Consider the following 15770-nt stretch of genomic DNA (forward strand, 5'->3'; position numbering starts at 1 on the left):
CTGTCTATCCCCTTCATCCCAGGATGAGTCCCAGATCAGAACTTCTGAAGATTCTGATGAAATAATAACTCGTTTTCATTCCTACTGCACCCCCAAAAATGTTTGCTATGCTTTGATCTTCTGAAGGAACTGGGATATTCGCAGGACAGGACTATGTCAAGACTTCCATTAATGTGAAGCAAAGCATGCAGTACAGAATCCTAAAGGGACAGGACTATCTCTACTTTGAGCCCAACAGCCTGAAGATGGGAGAAATGTCCCCACAGGTTGGACAAATATTTATCTAGTCAGCCCTGCGTTTAGTCCTCATCCAGACATCCCTACCACCAAAGATAAACTCCTAAGTCTCAATGAAACTTATTCAGAAAGAAAACTGCCTGAATATTTTAACTTGGCTTCCACTGTTAAGCCCCCCAGCTCAAAGTGCCATGTGAAGCTGGTAAAGAAACTGGGAGGAGGGAACGGGGGACATTGACTCATCTTATTTTCATCTAACTTCTCTTTTCCTTGGACGTTAACAAAAAGATAGTGAGAAGGCGAAAAGGCTACATTTTTTTTTAAGATTTGTCTATTTATTTTACAAAGAGAGAGAGGGTACAAGCAGGGGGAGGGGAAGAAGGAGAGAGAGAGAGAGAAAATCCTCAAGCAGACTCCACACTGAGCACGGAGCCTGACATAGGGGTCCATCTGAATCCTGAGATCTTGACCTGAGCCAAAATCAAGACGCTTAACCGACTGAGCCACCTAGGTGCCCCAGAAGGGGCTACATTTTTTGTTATGACAATGTAACAGTATGAAATTAAATTGATGCTTGCAGACTGCAGTTAGCTAGAAGTATTTATTCATTCTGCAAGTGACTAAGACAAGGTTTCATTTCAGTGTCAGATGGTCACAGAATGAGGTTTGAGAAACAAATTTCAAAAGAAAAGACCCAGAGAGAGAGTAATAATCATAGCTAATATTATTTCAATGAAAACTTAAATAGCCCCATTCTCCTCATTTTACAGATGTAGAAATAAAGGCACAGAGAGTTGACTTTTCCAAGATCATTCAACAAAAATAATCGCTGAAGCTGAGATTAAACTCAGGCAGTGTGACTCGAGGGCAAAGTTTCTTTCTACTTCTGCCCAAGATATGATCAGGGGCCCCTCTATTTATACTACTTTATGTCCTTGTGTGCAGGAACCAGAGAGAGACATTGTACAGTTGCTAAAGAAAAATGTTAATGTCTCTAGACCAGGGCTTGCCAGTGGAATCATAATATGAGCCACATATGTATTTCCAACTTTCTAGAAGCCACATTTTTTGAAAAGATTTATTTATTTTAGGGGTGGTGGCAGGGAGGGGCAGAGGGAAAGAGAGTCTCAAGCAGACTGTGAGTTGAGAACAGATCCCAATGGGGGACTTGATCCCACCACCCTGAGATCATGACCTGAGCTGAAACCAAGAGTCGGGCACTGGATTGACTGGACCACCCAGGCTCCCCTAGCAGCCACATTTTTAAAATAGTAAAAAGAAACAGGTGAAACCAGTTTTTAATGATATATTTTCTTGAACCCAACATATCCAAAGTATTATCATTGCAATATAGCATCAGCATAAGTTATTCCGGAGATATTTTTAATTCTTTTGCTTGTACTCAGTCTCATAGCACATTGTGTGTGCTCAGAAGCCACAAGCTGGACAGTGTGACCCTGGACCAACAGTTCTACGTCATGGAGAGCTTTAGAAAATGCTGATAACTGTGTCCCTCCAAGGTCCCATCAGGTCAAAATTTCTGGGGTTAGGGCCAGGCCTTGGTATTTTCTGTTAAATACCGGGATGCTTCTGGGATGTAATCAGACTGTAAATTCTCGGCTGGAAGATTCCTTGTCCTTATTCCCTGTGTGTCCCAGTTCCCTTTTACAGAGCCTGGAACTTTGTAAGCATTGAAAACAGGCTTCATGAACAAGCGAGTGGGGTCTGGACTCTCATTTCAGTATCCTGAATCCTAGTTCTGACTCTGCCATGAGCTAGCTGTGTGACAAAAATCTTACACCAGCCCTTCTCCCCAGCCTGATCTTCCTCCTCGGCAACAACAAGGTCTCTGGACTCAGGGCTTGCTCTCCAGTTCTGTGTCGGATATGCATAACCCCGAGGACGTGTGCAGCACACCTGCCACACAGGAGCACTCTCCGGCAGTGCATGCCCCTTTCACCAGGTCGTCACCCCCAACTCCGGCCCACAGTCTGGGACCTCCAATTACAGGGCATCCTGCTGCATTGCCCTTGGTCGACATATGTAATCACTGTGTCAGGGGTGTCTCCACAGCCACAGAAAATTTAAATTACATCTTCCAGGTCTCAATAGGATGTTTCTGGGCCTTTTCACATGCTGCTCCTAAGAGGAAGGTATTTGCTTGATGTGCACAGCAGCTACACTAATAACAGGATGATGGTGGCATGTCACTGTTTATAGCACAGGGACAGCTGCACCTCTGTGAGCTGCAGGTTCTGCTTCGCAGGGGGAAGGTGGAGGCAAGGAAGGCGCAGGAGGGAAGGGAAAGGTGCCCTTCCGTGTAAACGCTTGCATCTGTGATTTGGCAAAGACAGGAGAAAAAAACACTGTGAACCTTAGATCGAGTCCAGATACCTTGAAATGTTGGGGAGCTGGTTTGTTAATGTATTTAACCACCAGAAGGAAGGAAGGAGGGAAGGAGACATTGTCACAGCTTTCAGGATAAACTTAAGCTCCAAGCTGGGCATCAGAATTTGTGTGATCTACACTCCCTCAGTGCCAGCACTGGTGCCAGTTCCCCCCCTACTCTTGGCTCCCACACTCCCCCAGCACTTGCCCTATGCCCCAGGCAGGCTGGACTGACAAGGCTTGGCTGAACGGATTATAATCTCATAGGGCCCTTTGTATTTGTGCATCATCTTTTGCCAGAATAAGTTCTACCCATTCTTTAACATTTGGATGCCACCTCCTCCAGGAAGCGTTATTGGATCACCCCCAGCAAGCCTAGTTTGGGTCGGAGATTTCTCCTTTGTGTTTTTTCAAACCAGCAGGCTCACTCTCATCATACCGTAACCTGGCAGTCCCAACTAACTCCTCTTGGTAAGTAGTCATCTGCAGAGGAAGAGAACTGCATCTTTATCTCTCCATCCCTAGCACACTGGGTAGAGTATGATAGGCTCTTAATTTGAAGAATGAGATAGGGAAGGAGAGCAGGAGGGAGAGAGAGGGAAGAAGAGAGGGAAAACACATTAACTGACTGAAGAGAGGGAAAAGAAGAGGGAGAGAGATAGAAGGAAAAAATGGGAGAAGTACAGGAATATTATGAACTGAATTGTGTCCTCCAAATTTCATATTTTGGAGGCGTAACTCCTAAGGCAACTCTACTGAGACAGGGCCTTTGTGGAGGAAATTAAAATTAAATGAGGTCCTAAGGAGGAGCCCTACTCCAAGATGACTGGGTCGCTATAAGCAGAGACACCAGTGGGGCACACACACAGCAAAGACCACATGAGGACACGGGGAGGAGACAGCCATCTACAAGCCATAGAGAGAGCACTCAGGAGATACCAGCTCTGCCAGCAGACTCCAGAACTGTGAGAAGGTTAACTTCTGTGGTTTGAGCCCCTGAATCTGTGGCATCTGGTTATGTCAGTCCTGGCACACTCATATAATAAATGATAGAAATGCTCAGCCCAATTGCACAGACAAGGGAAGAAGAAAGAGGGGTGTGTGGCTGCTGTGGCAGTTTGCTGCTCAGATGTCCCTCCACGGAGAACCTGCAGGAAGGAGCTCAGGAAGCCTCCAGTGCCAGTCGTGGGGATGCAGCAGATGCTCAGGCTGAGGGCCCAGGGCCTCCTTCTCAGGGAAGCTCCCAGCTGATGACTGAGCACAGCAGGGAGACTAGGACCAGGCTATTTCACCCCTCAGTGCAGGAGGCTCTGGCTTCTTTCCATTGGCTGGGACGTCCTCAGTGCTGGAGAGGGGTCTCAGGTTCTTCCTGCCTCCTCCTACTTCTCCTCTGTTTCCCAGAGGCCAGGCCCACCCCACAGGAGGAGCCTCTCTCCCCTTCCCCGACTCACTTTCCTTTTGGTCCTGCACCAGCATTTTCCCCAACAAGCCTCTTGCCCATTTAATTCTGTCTGGGCAGCTGCTTTCCAGAAAACCGAAACTGACAGAGGTGTGCCGAGTGGGCATCCACTGGGTGCTCTTTGCTTCATAATCATCACCTATTTCTATTATCCTAGCAATCTGGAGAGGAGGCAGCTTTCTTCCCACTGTATGGAGGAAGAAACTAAGCATGATAGAGATGAGCAGCTTGCCCCACAGTCACGAGGCTGGTCACAATGGGGCTACATTCTGTTGGTGCCATGCCTTCTTCCAGCTCACACATTGGTTTCCACCCCTCTCCCCACCTCCCGCCATGGACCACCACTTCTGCTGAGTCAATGAGCAGCAGTTTCTAACGCTGGATAGCTCTTGTCACTTTCTAAGGGAATGTCTCCAAGTGGCTTCCACGGTGTCAGATCTCACCCCCCAGAAGTCGTACTCTGAAACCCGAGGACTCATCCCTTGAGATGAGACTTGGAAGATAAAGATGTTCAAACGGCAGACCAGGGGGCAGCAGGACCTTCTTGGCAAGGGAGACCAGGGCCTGTGGTCACAGGGAGACTAGCGATGGCAAGAATGGAGGGATAATAGGACCGAATGTGGAGCCAAGAGCCACAACACAGAGAAACCCATCTTCTTACTTGTGAACCTCTAGCATCCCAGTGGTGCCTAGCATTTGGCCAGCACTTAAGAAATATGCACTACAGTGATCAGCCAAGAAACATAACCATTGAGTTTATTAGGATCAGTTTGACTCCTGGGTTAATGTATTTAGAATAGAAATAAACAGTGGATTTATCCTCTTTGCCTTTCCTCTTTTTTTTTTTTTTTAAATTTCACTCCATCATTGAAGTTTGGGGTGAAGTGGGACAGGCAGAGCTGGTTGATGCCATCCTGCTGATGCTTCGTTCTGTCTGTTTTCAGGGTGTGAAGTACAGCAGTTCCCAAAGAGTTAACTCCTGGCAGGTTCCAAATCTGCAACCTTCAGAGGCCAGCAGGTCCCTCCATCTCCACCTCTAAATCAATCACACAAGATTTTCTGAAACCATCAGTCTAAGTTTTCCTTTGATCATTATCTTGTCCCCTGCTATAAACCCATTCTCTGTCCTGTCTCAGCAGCAGGGGAGACAAGCTGCCTGTTAGCAGACTGACTGCAGATTCCTTGGAAGAGACCGCCTGCTGGTGCTTTCACTCTGCAGGACTTCAAAGGGGAGCCCAACACATTTAAACACTATGGGGGAGAAATGCTGGAAAGAGGTGCACACTCTACCTAGTGAGGCCTGGCAGTATTCTCTCTCACCTTCTGGCAGGGCCATTGTCCAAAGAGTTATAGTGATGAAAAATACTGGTTCGGGAACTAGGGTAGATGTAACAAGCAGAAGTGGAATTTTAACCAGCAGCAAGTGCCTCTGGACTAGAAGTTTCTCTCCACTGGACCTCAATTTTCTCATCTATACAATGAATAGATTTAATGATCTCATATGTGCACTTCTGATCTTGGGCATAGTCTATTTTGGGGAAATGGATGGATGGATGGATGGATGGATGGATAACAGAAAACTAAATTCAGTAGACAATCCATAAAAGGTAATAAAGATGATGATAGAGATAGCTGGCTAGAACAGAACAACCGTTCACTACATAACAAGGCTAAGTAAGGTAAGACAGAAATTGCCTATTACCTCTTAGATGCCTCAGAGATAGTCAAGTTCTAACAACTACTAAAGTAGTAGAAAACCTCCTTGGTTCTTAGCATCATCAAAAGAAATGAGCCTGATGCAATTGCCAAATTTGTATATTCAGTGGCCTACTTGCTATCTTCATTTGAATGTCTCCCTGGTACCTATCTTAAAATCATCCTGTTTCAAACCTAAATTCTCCCCTTTGTCTCCCCTCTATCAGGGACAGGGAATGCCCTCTGTCAAGCTTCTTAAATGAGAAATCTGAGAGCCATTTCAGACCCTTTTCCTTAACCCTCCTGAGTAGTATTTCACAAGTCCTATGAAGTTGACTTAGAAAATACTCAAATCACCCACTGTTCAACCCTTTATAGACCTTACGTTAAGTCAAGACATCATCATCTTTTTTTCTAGATCACTCCAGTGGCCTCTATTTGTCCTCCCTCCTTCTCCATTTCCTACCACCCTTTGCTTTAACCCAATCTCTACACAGCAGGGAGAGATTAGGCCACTTGCTCACTCCAAACTCTTCAGTGTCCCCTTTTGTACTTTGGATAATCCAAATAGTTTGCCATAAGCAGCAAATCCCTCCTTGTGTGGCCCAGCTGACTTCCTCAGCTTCATCTTGTGCCATGTTCCCTCTCCCTCCATGTGCTCTAACTACAAAGTTATTCTTTCGTATTCTCAAATAAGACCAAGTTGGTTCTCACTTTGGATTCCTCATTCCCATACTCCGCAAGCCCCACCCATCCTGCCCCTTAAACTGATTGATTTCTACCCATCCACCATTGCAAGCATCCCTCAAAAGATAGTGATGGCTCCCCAGTGAAATTAGGCTCCCAGTGATGCCCCCTCTTAGAACTGTCTACTTGTCCTTGTGCAACTCTATGACAATTTGGAACTCTGTATTTATATATGTGATTACTTGTTTTAAGTCTGTCTTCTGAATCAGCCTGCAATGTCTACCAGGACAGAGATTGTGTTTTTTACTGCTGTTGGTTACCACTGTATCTCCCAGTACATAGTTCCAAATATATGTAAGTCATTAAACATTTGCTGAATTGTTGAATGAATGAACTTATTGTATCTCTAATGTTTTCCCATAAAAATTAGTGCTGAGGCTAAATATCTTACACAGTATTTTATTTTACTTTTTTCAGTTAAACCTCAAAACTACTTTGAAAAGAGGATATCTCTTTCTATGTCCTGGGAATCAAGGGATTTAGGGTCAGAGAAATTAAGAGCCTTCTTATCCAACCTCGGACCTGAAACTCAAAGTTTTCATTTTTCTAACCCAGCTGACCTTCCCTATAAAAAGTATCTATCAATGACTGTGTTGAAGTGGTGGGATTACAGGGCCTTTTCTTTTTAACTCTTTTCCAATAGATTTTTATGTCATCACTCTCGTAATGAAACTAATGAGTATAAATGCATTTTTACTCTCTGGCTAAGCCAGTAAGGTCAAATCAGTGCATAGGTGGAAGATTACTGAGATTCAGTATTAGCCCTCAGCACCATTACCACAAACAAGCATGTACTGAGGAGGACCTATTTAATGTGAGGGTCTAGGTTGTCCTTTTTGCAACAACACAACTCAATCAAAAAGATGGAGGATTTCCTCCCTTTCCCACCCCCTCCAGTTTACACAGCTGATGAACATAACACTAACTTAAGTGTCCAACTTCAAAATCCACACAAGGCAAACATTTAGAAATGAAGGCATCTCCCTGAAGCAATTTGTCAACAGTCACACGGATTATTGCCAGGTTCTACATGCCCATCTCTAAATTCTGTTTCCCATCTATTGAATTGCCTCTTCTCCTCTAGTAACATCTTTCTTAACTAGTTCCTATATTATTACATTTTTAGTGAGTGATTAGAAAGTCAATACCTATTCCATGAAAATACTTACAAAATGGAAAGAGGTATTAACCCACAATTTATCCAAGCAGAGGCAATGTCATTCATTTTAACAGTCCAGATGAGTAAAGTTTCATGCTTATAACATCATATCTTCTATAGAGATTATTAGTGTTAACATTTCTTTTCATGCAGAAAGCAGATACCAGTGTTCTTATTACTTTTTAAATTGTCAAACAGCAGTCAATCACGTCCCCTGAAATGTTGATCTAACAATCATTGCTGGTTAATATTGACCAACTAATTTAAAAGTTTCAAAGGAGATGTATACAATTTGCCCAAGGTGACTTCAAAATAATGCCCAATCCAGTTAATGTTTACATCCCTAAGGTGCTTACCTCCACTAAAAACCAGCCTTGCACATCAGCCCCACAGGAAAGGACAGCTCATGCCAGAGTTAAGGGTGGGCTCCAAGATAAAAAGCAACCCAGCCGGAAAGCCGAGGTTCAAACACATTTGGTTTCCATTAACTGGGTTTGCAACTGGGTTTGCCCCTTCAAAGGCAAAGAACATTCCTCTCCCCAACCTAAAAATTCCTACTTCCTCCAAGATGGCAGATCCAGGAAAAAGTCCTGAATCAGAGAACTGAGCTCCTAAACAGTTACTCTTTTAGACTGATTTTACACAAGTTTTATTTTGTGGTGCAATTGATACATGTTTATCATGAACTAAAAACAGAAAACACCATTCATCACAGTAAGAATTAACTGATATCTCATCACTATTGTTTTTGAAAATATGTAACAAAATGAAGTCATGCTAATTGTTTTCACATATTGCTGTATTGTCACCATCCTTTCTAAATTTTTAAAATAACCTGGTTTCCGTAGTGATCCGAAGGGGCACATGAACCCGAATGTTTATAGCAGCAATGTCTACAATAGCCAAACTGGAAAGAACCTAGATGTCCATCAACAGATGAATGGATAAAGAAGATGTGGTATAGATACACAATGGAATACTATGCAGCCATCAAAAGAAATGAAATCTTACCATTTGCAACGACGTGGATGGAATTAGAAGGTATCATGCTTAGCAAAATAAGTCAAGCGGAGAAAGACAACTATCATATGATCTCCCTGATATGAGGAAGTAGAGATGCAACATGGGGGGTTAAAGGGGTAGGAGCAGAATAAATGAAACAAGATGGGATAGGGAGGGAGACAAACCATAAGTGACTCTTAATCTCACAAAACAAACTGAGGGTTGCTGGGGGGAGGAGAGTTGGGAGAAGGGGGGTGGGGTTATGGACATTGGGGAGGGTATGTGCTTTTGGGTAAATTGGAAGGGGAGATGAACCATGAGAGACTATGGACTCTGAAAAACAATCTGATGGGTTTGAAGTGGCAGGGGGGTGGGAGGTTGGGGTACCAGGTGGTGGGCATTATAGAGGGCACGGCTTGCATGGAGCACTGGGTGTGGTGAAAAATAATGAATACTGTTTTTCTGAAAATAAATAAATTGGAAAAAAAAGAAAAAAATTATAAATTATAAAAGAACCTCGTTTCCAATTGAGAGTAGGTATGTTAAGGTCATCAATCAATCCTTTCTGATTGTACATTTAGATTGCCTCCAATTTTTCCCCATTATAAACACTTCAGCAACAAGCATTCTATACCTCAACTCATTCTATAAGGAGTTACTGGACTTCTAAAAAAAAAAAAAAAGCCTGGTACATAATACCAAAAATTTTTACTCATATTCTTAATTACTCCCTTAAGATCTATTTCCCCAAAGTGGAACTTTCGGTCAAAACACACTTTTCAGAATTTGATTGGAGAGAGTTTATATCAGTGGATATTTCTATCAGCACCATCTGAGATTATCTCCATCACCTGGACTTCACCAAGGAGGGTGAGCAGGTACAGCTGCTTTAGAGTGGTGGTCTTCGGACCAGCATCATCTGCATTTTGTAGAAATGCAGATTCTCGGGTTCTACCCCTGAGATCTACTCAATCAACATCCCTGATACGTGGGACTAAGTAATCTGGATTTTAATAAACTCTCCACATGATTCTTTTGCTCATTAAAGTTTGAGAACCAATGACCTCAAGCATAAGAAACGGATCTATCAGTGTCACCAAGCAACACACATCCTCCTGACTATCTTCACTGCTTTGTTCTTTCTCAATAACCTTTCCTGAAATCGACTCATAGCTAATTCTTCAACAGAGACCCCAGATGGTTATAAACTCAACTTTTCAGCTAGTTTGGCAAGACAGTGAACTTCAGAACTGAAGTGGACAAAATATAGAGGCAAGTAGAGGGGAGAGAGGGAAAGTGTCTTCTGCACGGGAGCAGAGAAGAAGGGCTACAGGGTTCTGTGAGAAGCAAGCCATGTGAAGCCTTGGTGTTACTTGGAAGACCAGCTTTCGAGGTCTGCCTCATCTCACTTGTAACTCAATAACCTTGGACAACTACTTAATACTATTGATGCTCAGTTTCCTCTTTTGTTTATCAGGGATAAACATCCCATGTTGCAGGTTGTTGTCAGGTTCACAAATGATAAGCAATGTGAAATACTTTGGAAATTGTAAAGCCCTGTCCACATTAGGGGGTAACATTATTATCAGAGACCTGGGTGTAGGCAAAAGTTGCCCTTCCTGTGCTTTCCCTCTTCCCCATTCTTACCATGAAATTTCACTTCTTCCCCCAAACCTTCAAAGGCCGCACTTATCAGTCATCAACATACGAAGCAAACTGCCTCCTTGGCCTCCTTTTAAGAGGTATCACTTACACTTCCCAGTTGGAATATTATCTTCCTTATCTCCAGACTGCAGAAATGCATGGTCTACCACCTCTCTAAGTTGGATGGAAAAATCACTTAGATGGAACACCCCAGTTGCAGGGAAGGAAAGAGACTGTGAAAGTTCCAAACACTGTTGGGGAAGGCAGCATGACATTTGGGGCTCAGAGTAGGATCCCAAATCTTGACCCTCTCATTAGGAAGAGGAAGAGGTCTTTGGCACTATAAGAATAACATGGCCAAGAGAGAATTCTTGATTTCCCTTTGAAAATCTGTTTTCACCCAGATTTTCCCATCTTAGGAGAGAGTGGCATGTTTTCTCACACCAGAAATCTGAATTACCCTTGATTCCTTTCTTTCCCTCACCTTCCACGTCTAATTAGTCATGATAAACTATTGCCTTTAAGCAACTTGCTTAACCTCTTTGAGCATCAGTTCCCTCCTCTGAAAGACAGGGTATAATAATGTATCTTATTTCAGGCTTTCAAGAATTAATTTAGATAGCCTTCTAATCCTTGACCATCCACCCTGCAGAAAACACCAACAATCTCTCTACAGTGTGAAGTGACACCTCTGAGAGCCATTGCATAAATATTCATGGGACTCAGGCTACATTGCAGGCATTCTATATAGGACATAGCATTGAAAATGACAAGAGGATTCCTGTTCTGCTGAAGTTTATAATCCAGAGGGTGGAAAGGTAGAGGGAGAAACAGACAAAAGAAATAGCAATAAGAATTTCATATCAGAAAATTATCTTAAATCTCTCCTTGGACAACACCTATTCTGATCTGAAGGTATTGTCCAAAAAGAGACTTAACATAATATGGTAGAGAGTAGATATGTGGCTACCTAAAACTGGGTGGTTGAAACTGGCCTCTCTGAAGAGGTCCCATGTAGGCTGAGGTTTGAATAACAAGAAGAAACCAGCCATGTAAACAGGATGAAGAGACAAGTCATTCCAGACCATGTACAAATGCCTGTCTGCCTGAGTGAAACTTGGAAAGTCCAAGGAATACCAAGAAAGCTAGCACAGCTGGTGCATGTGAGACTCAAGGAGAGAGATAATGAATAGAGTCAAAGGAGTGGTACAGTCAGATCAAAGAGGGTTTTGCAAACCAAGGAAAGAAGTTTGAATTTGTCTGTTCATTTCTTTGTTTCAATGATAAGAAAGGCCAGGTAATAGTCTTAAGTGGAAGAGTGATTTGGTCTTATTTTCCTTTTTAAAATATCACCCTGAGTGCTTCCGGGGGAATGGATTACAAGAGGACAAGGGTAAAAGGAACCAATGGGGACAGTATTTACGATGGTTCAGATAAGAAAAGATGGTGGCGTGGACTGGGTTAAAGACCAGGGAGCTAGAAAAAGTAGACAATTCTGGATATCTTGTGAATATAAAGTCCAGAGGACTTGATGACCAGTTATTCCTAAAAAGTAGACACAAGAAAAAAATTAAAAAGATCAAGGATAACTCATTTTCTGGTGTACACCACTATGAAGCTACTTACGGAGGGCAAAACCTAGAAAAAGCAAGATTGTAATGAGAAATAGAGTTATACTTTAGCCACAGTATTCTTGTGATGCCAGCAGTATGCACGTAGAGATGTCAAGTTGGCATTTAGATATGTCTTGTCTTGAGTTGCAGGGTGTGTTGAGGGCTGGAGGTAAACATTCAGGAATAATTGGAATCCCAGATTCCACCCAAGGACATACTTCTTAAATGTGTTACACATTGATATCCTTCAGACTCTTGGCCAACTTTAGAAAAGTACAGGTGAAAGACATAGCTTCTGCCCTCAAGATACTCTCAATGTCCTGAGGAAAAGGCAGATACACAGAAAAGTATATTATACCATTTGTCAGTGCTAGGATGGATAGAGGTGTTAAGGGGTGCTAACCATGGCCTTGGGCTCTTCTGGTCCTCATTTCTATCACACAAATTGTCATAGTACCACTTGTCTTGCCAACAGGGCAATAGGCACATTTCAAAGGAAATGATGTAGATAGAAGTGAATGAAAGACACAGAGACTTGCATTATTATCCCTCTGCAAAGAGGGAGAAAGCTGGCATGAAGAGAGTATTCAAAGACTTTCCAGCAAAACACAGGGCTAAGTTCTGGCTGATAGGACTCAAAGGAGCCTGTCTATCTAATCACTGCAGCAGGAAATGTAATTCTTCACAAAGCCAATGTTGCTGTGAGAGAATTTGCATGAGGTCCAAGATAGGATGTAAAAATTTCTCTGCTGTTGCTGCAGCTGAGTGATAGCTCCTAAAAAACAGGCACGCCATACTTGGTGGCTGTTTCTTCTATACCAGCTCACCTTTGATCCTTAGCAAAAGTTTAACCTTTAAACTTTCCACCAGTGACATCACATTGTCCAACTGTGAGAACAATGAGCCATGGAGGGAACATGCCCTGTTCAAACTGTGACACTATCCCCTAATAACTGCGGCATGTAAATCTGTCCCTGAGCCTCAGTTTCTGGAATTGTAATATGGTTGTGATAATCATCTTCCAGGTAACTTTAAGGATTTATCAAGACAATGAATGTGTTGTGGAATCATGGCCGTGACCGAGAGTGGATCCAGGAGGATGGGAAAGAGGAAATAGGGAAGTTGTTTCTGGTGGAATTGTCCGGAATTATTGATTCAGTCTTTCTATCAAAATGTGAAAATAAATGCAAGATTTGGGGAATTGACACAGAGAGTCCCATTATACAAGTGGGCAGCTGTGTCCTTGCTGGAGAGTATGAAGACACTCTTGGAACCTGTGTTACATTTTTTTTTCCAATTTATTTATTTTTAGAAAAACAGTATTCATTATTTTTTCACCACACCCAGTGCTCCATGCAAGCCGTGCCCTCTATAATACCCACCACCTGGTACCCCAACCTCCCACCCCCCCGCCACATCAAACCCCTCAGATTGTTTTTCAGAGTCCATAGTCTCTCATGGTTCATCTCCCCTTCCAATTTACCCAAAAGCACATACCCTCCCCAATGTCCATAACCCTACCCCCCTTCTCCCAACCCCCCTCCCCCCAGCAACCCACAGTTTGTTTCATGAGATTAAGAGTCACTTATGGTTTGTCTCCCTCCCTATCCCATCTTGTTTCATGGATTCTTCTCCTACCCACTTAAGCCCCCATGTTGCATCACCACTCCCTCATATCAGGGAGATCATATGATAGTTGTCTTTCTCCGCTTGACTTATTTCGCTAAGCATGATACGCTCTAGTTCCATCCATGTTGTCGCAAATGGCAAGATTTCGTTTCTTTTTTTTTTTTTTTTAAAGATTTTATTTATTTATTTGACAGAGACAGATCACAAGTAGGCAGAGAGGCAGGCAGAGAGAGAGGAGGAAGCAGGCTCCCTGCTGAGCAGAGAGCCCGATGCGGGACTCGATCCCAGGACCCTGAGATCATGACCTGGGCCGAAGGCAGTGGCTTAACCCACTGAGCCACCCAGGCGCCCAAGATTTCGTTTCTTTTGATGGCTGCATAGTATTCCATTGTGTATATATACCCCATCTTCTTGATCCATTCATCTGTTGATGGACATCTAGGTTCTTTCCATAGTTTGGCTATTGTGGACATTGCTGCTATAAACATTCGGGTGCACGTGCCCCTTTGGATCACTACGTTTGTATCTTTAGGGTAAATTCCCAGTAGTGCAATTGCTGGGTCATAGGGCACTTCTATTTTCAACATTTTGAGGAACCTCCATGCTGTTTTCCAGAGTGGTTGCACCAGTGTAGGAGGGTTCCCCTTTCTCCGCATCCTCGCCAGCATCTGTTATTTCCTGACTTGTTGATTTTAGCCATTCTGACTGGTGTGAGGTGATATCTCATTGTGGTTTTGATTTGTATTTCCCTGATGCCGAGTGATATGGAGCACTTTTTCATGTGTCTGTTGGCCATCTGGATGTCTTCTTTGAAGAAACATCAAAATCAAAAGCTTTTTCACAGCAAAGGAAACAGTTAACAAAACCAAAGGAACCTGTGTTACATTTGAAGCAAATGTTGAACATGGTGATGCAGAAGGCAGTAATACAATAATGCTAAAATATAAACGTTGTACAATAAAGAAGTTCAGCATGACAAGCACTCTTTTGATAGAAAAGAAGGAAGGAGAAGAAAGCCTAGGTGGTATGAAATGGCCACAAATCAAGGACGATGATTTCTGCTATAGACCCAACATGATTTGTAGCTTTCTGCATGAAAATGAAGATGACGACGTTATAGCTCTAGCCTCAGATAAATCTTTGGTGTTGGAAGAGCAAGAGATTCAAAGGAAAGATAATTCAAACCTGAGTTATGAACATGGGAAATCACTGAACTTGGAAGAAGAGAATTCTGGCCCTCTAATTGATATCCCTTCTTTTGAGATGGAAGGTTATTTTTTTTTTATGGAAACTCAAGATACTGCCTTGAAAATCACTCTTAGATGAAATATTTCTCATAACTAGTAACAAATTTTTTGGAGTTTTTATATAAAATCATTGACCATGTAGATTTCAGTTGTTTACTCTTTTGCTAGATTTGTTGGTTATATATGCATTTCTGATTAGAGCACAGTTTAATGCCAGAGTCATTAAGGACCTAATATGAATTAAATTTTTAAAAATCTGGTATAAATGACTATTGGGACTCTTCTCTGGTAAGTCCTTTAAATTGAGAGTTTTATTAAGGTAAGTGTATGAGTTTTTTTTTTTTTTATTGTAGCCATTATAAATTACTGCAAACTTAGAGGCTTAAAATGATACAAGTGCAATATCTTATAGTTTTGTAAGTCAGATATCTGACATGGGCTAGGCCAAAATCAAGGTGTTGGAAGGACTTCATTCTTTTCTGGAAGTTGGGGGTGGGGGACACTCTGTTTCCTTGTTCATCTATTTGTTGGCAGATTTCAATTCTTTGCCACGAAGCATCAGTGTCCCATTTTCTTCCTGTCCTCTGAGGTCCATTTCCAGCTTCTAGAGAATCAGAATCTAGAGAATCTAGAGAATCAGCTACATTCCTTGGCTTATGGTCTTTTTCTCCTCAAAGCCAGTAAATCTCTTTTTCCTCCCACCATCCTATTTCTGACCCATCTTGCTAATTACCTGACCCAGTATCTGCTTTCTTTTTTATTTTGTAACAATCGCAGAATTATTCAGATTAGCCATGGGCCCCTATAGGTGTATATATGTATGTATATGGCCATATGACTAAGTTCTGGTCGGTGACATGGAATTCTAAGTGTTGAGTGGTGGATGCTTCTGGAAAATTTCCTTAAACTTTAAAGCATAAAGGGAGATGAGCCACTTTTTTTTTCCTCCT

At 42.5% G+C, this 15770-nt stretch overlaps 1 protein-coding gene across 1 annotated transcript; it reads left to right on the forward strand.

Moving 5' to 3' along the window:
* The first annotated feature begins 12994 nt into the window (after positions 1–12994).
* Positions 12995–14899, forward strand: LOC122905296 (general transcription factor 3C polypeptide 6-like). The gene is made up of 2 exons (XM_044246963.1): positions 12995–13227; positions 14458–14899. Exons 1-2 carry the CDS (start codon positions 12995–12997, stop codon positions 14897–14899), a joined length of 675 nt encoding a protein of 224 aa, XP_044102898.1.
* The last annotated feature ends 871 nt before the right edge of the window (positions 14900–15770 follow it).

The sequence above is a fragment of the Neovison vison genome, chromosome 4 (genome assembly GCF_020171115.1).
Source record: "Neovison vison isolate M4711 chromosome 4, ASM_NN_V1, whole genome shotgun sequence".
Taxonomy (NCBI): domain Eukaryota; kingdom Metazoa; phylum Chordata; class Mammalia; order Carnivora; family Mustelidae; genus Neogale; species Neogale vison.

Bases quoted from the DNA above. Each gene is read 5' to 3' on its own strand.
- LOC122905296 (XM_044246963.1), top strand. From the start codon at position 12,995: ATGAATGTGTTGTGGAATCATGGCCGTGACCGAGAGTGGATCCAGGAG. The intron at 13,228-14,457 runs ATTTTTTTTTCC...AACCTGTGTTAC, and splicing joins ACTCTTGGAACCTGTGTTAC to ATTTGAAGCAAATGTTGAAC.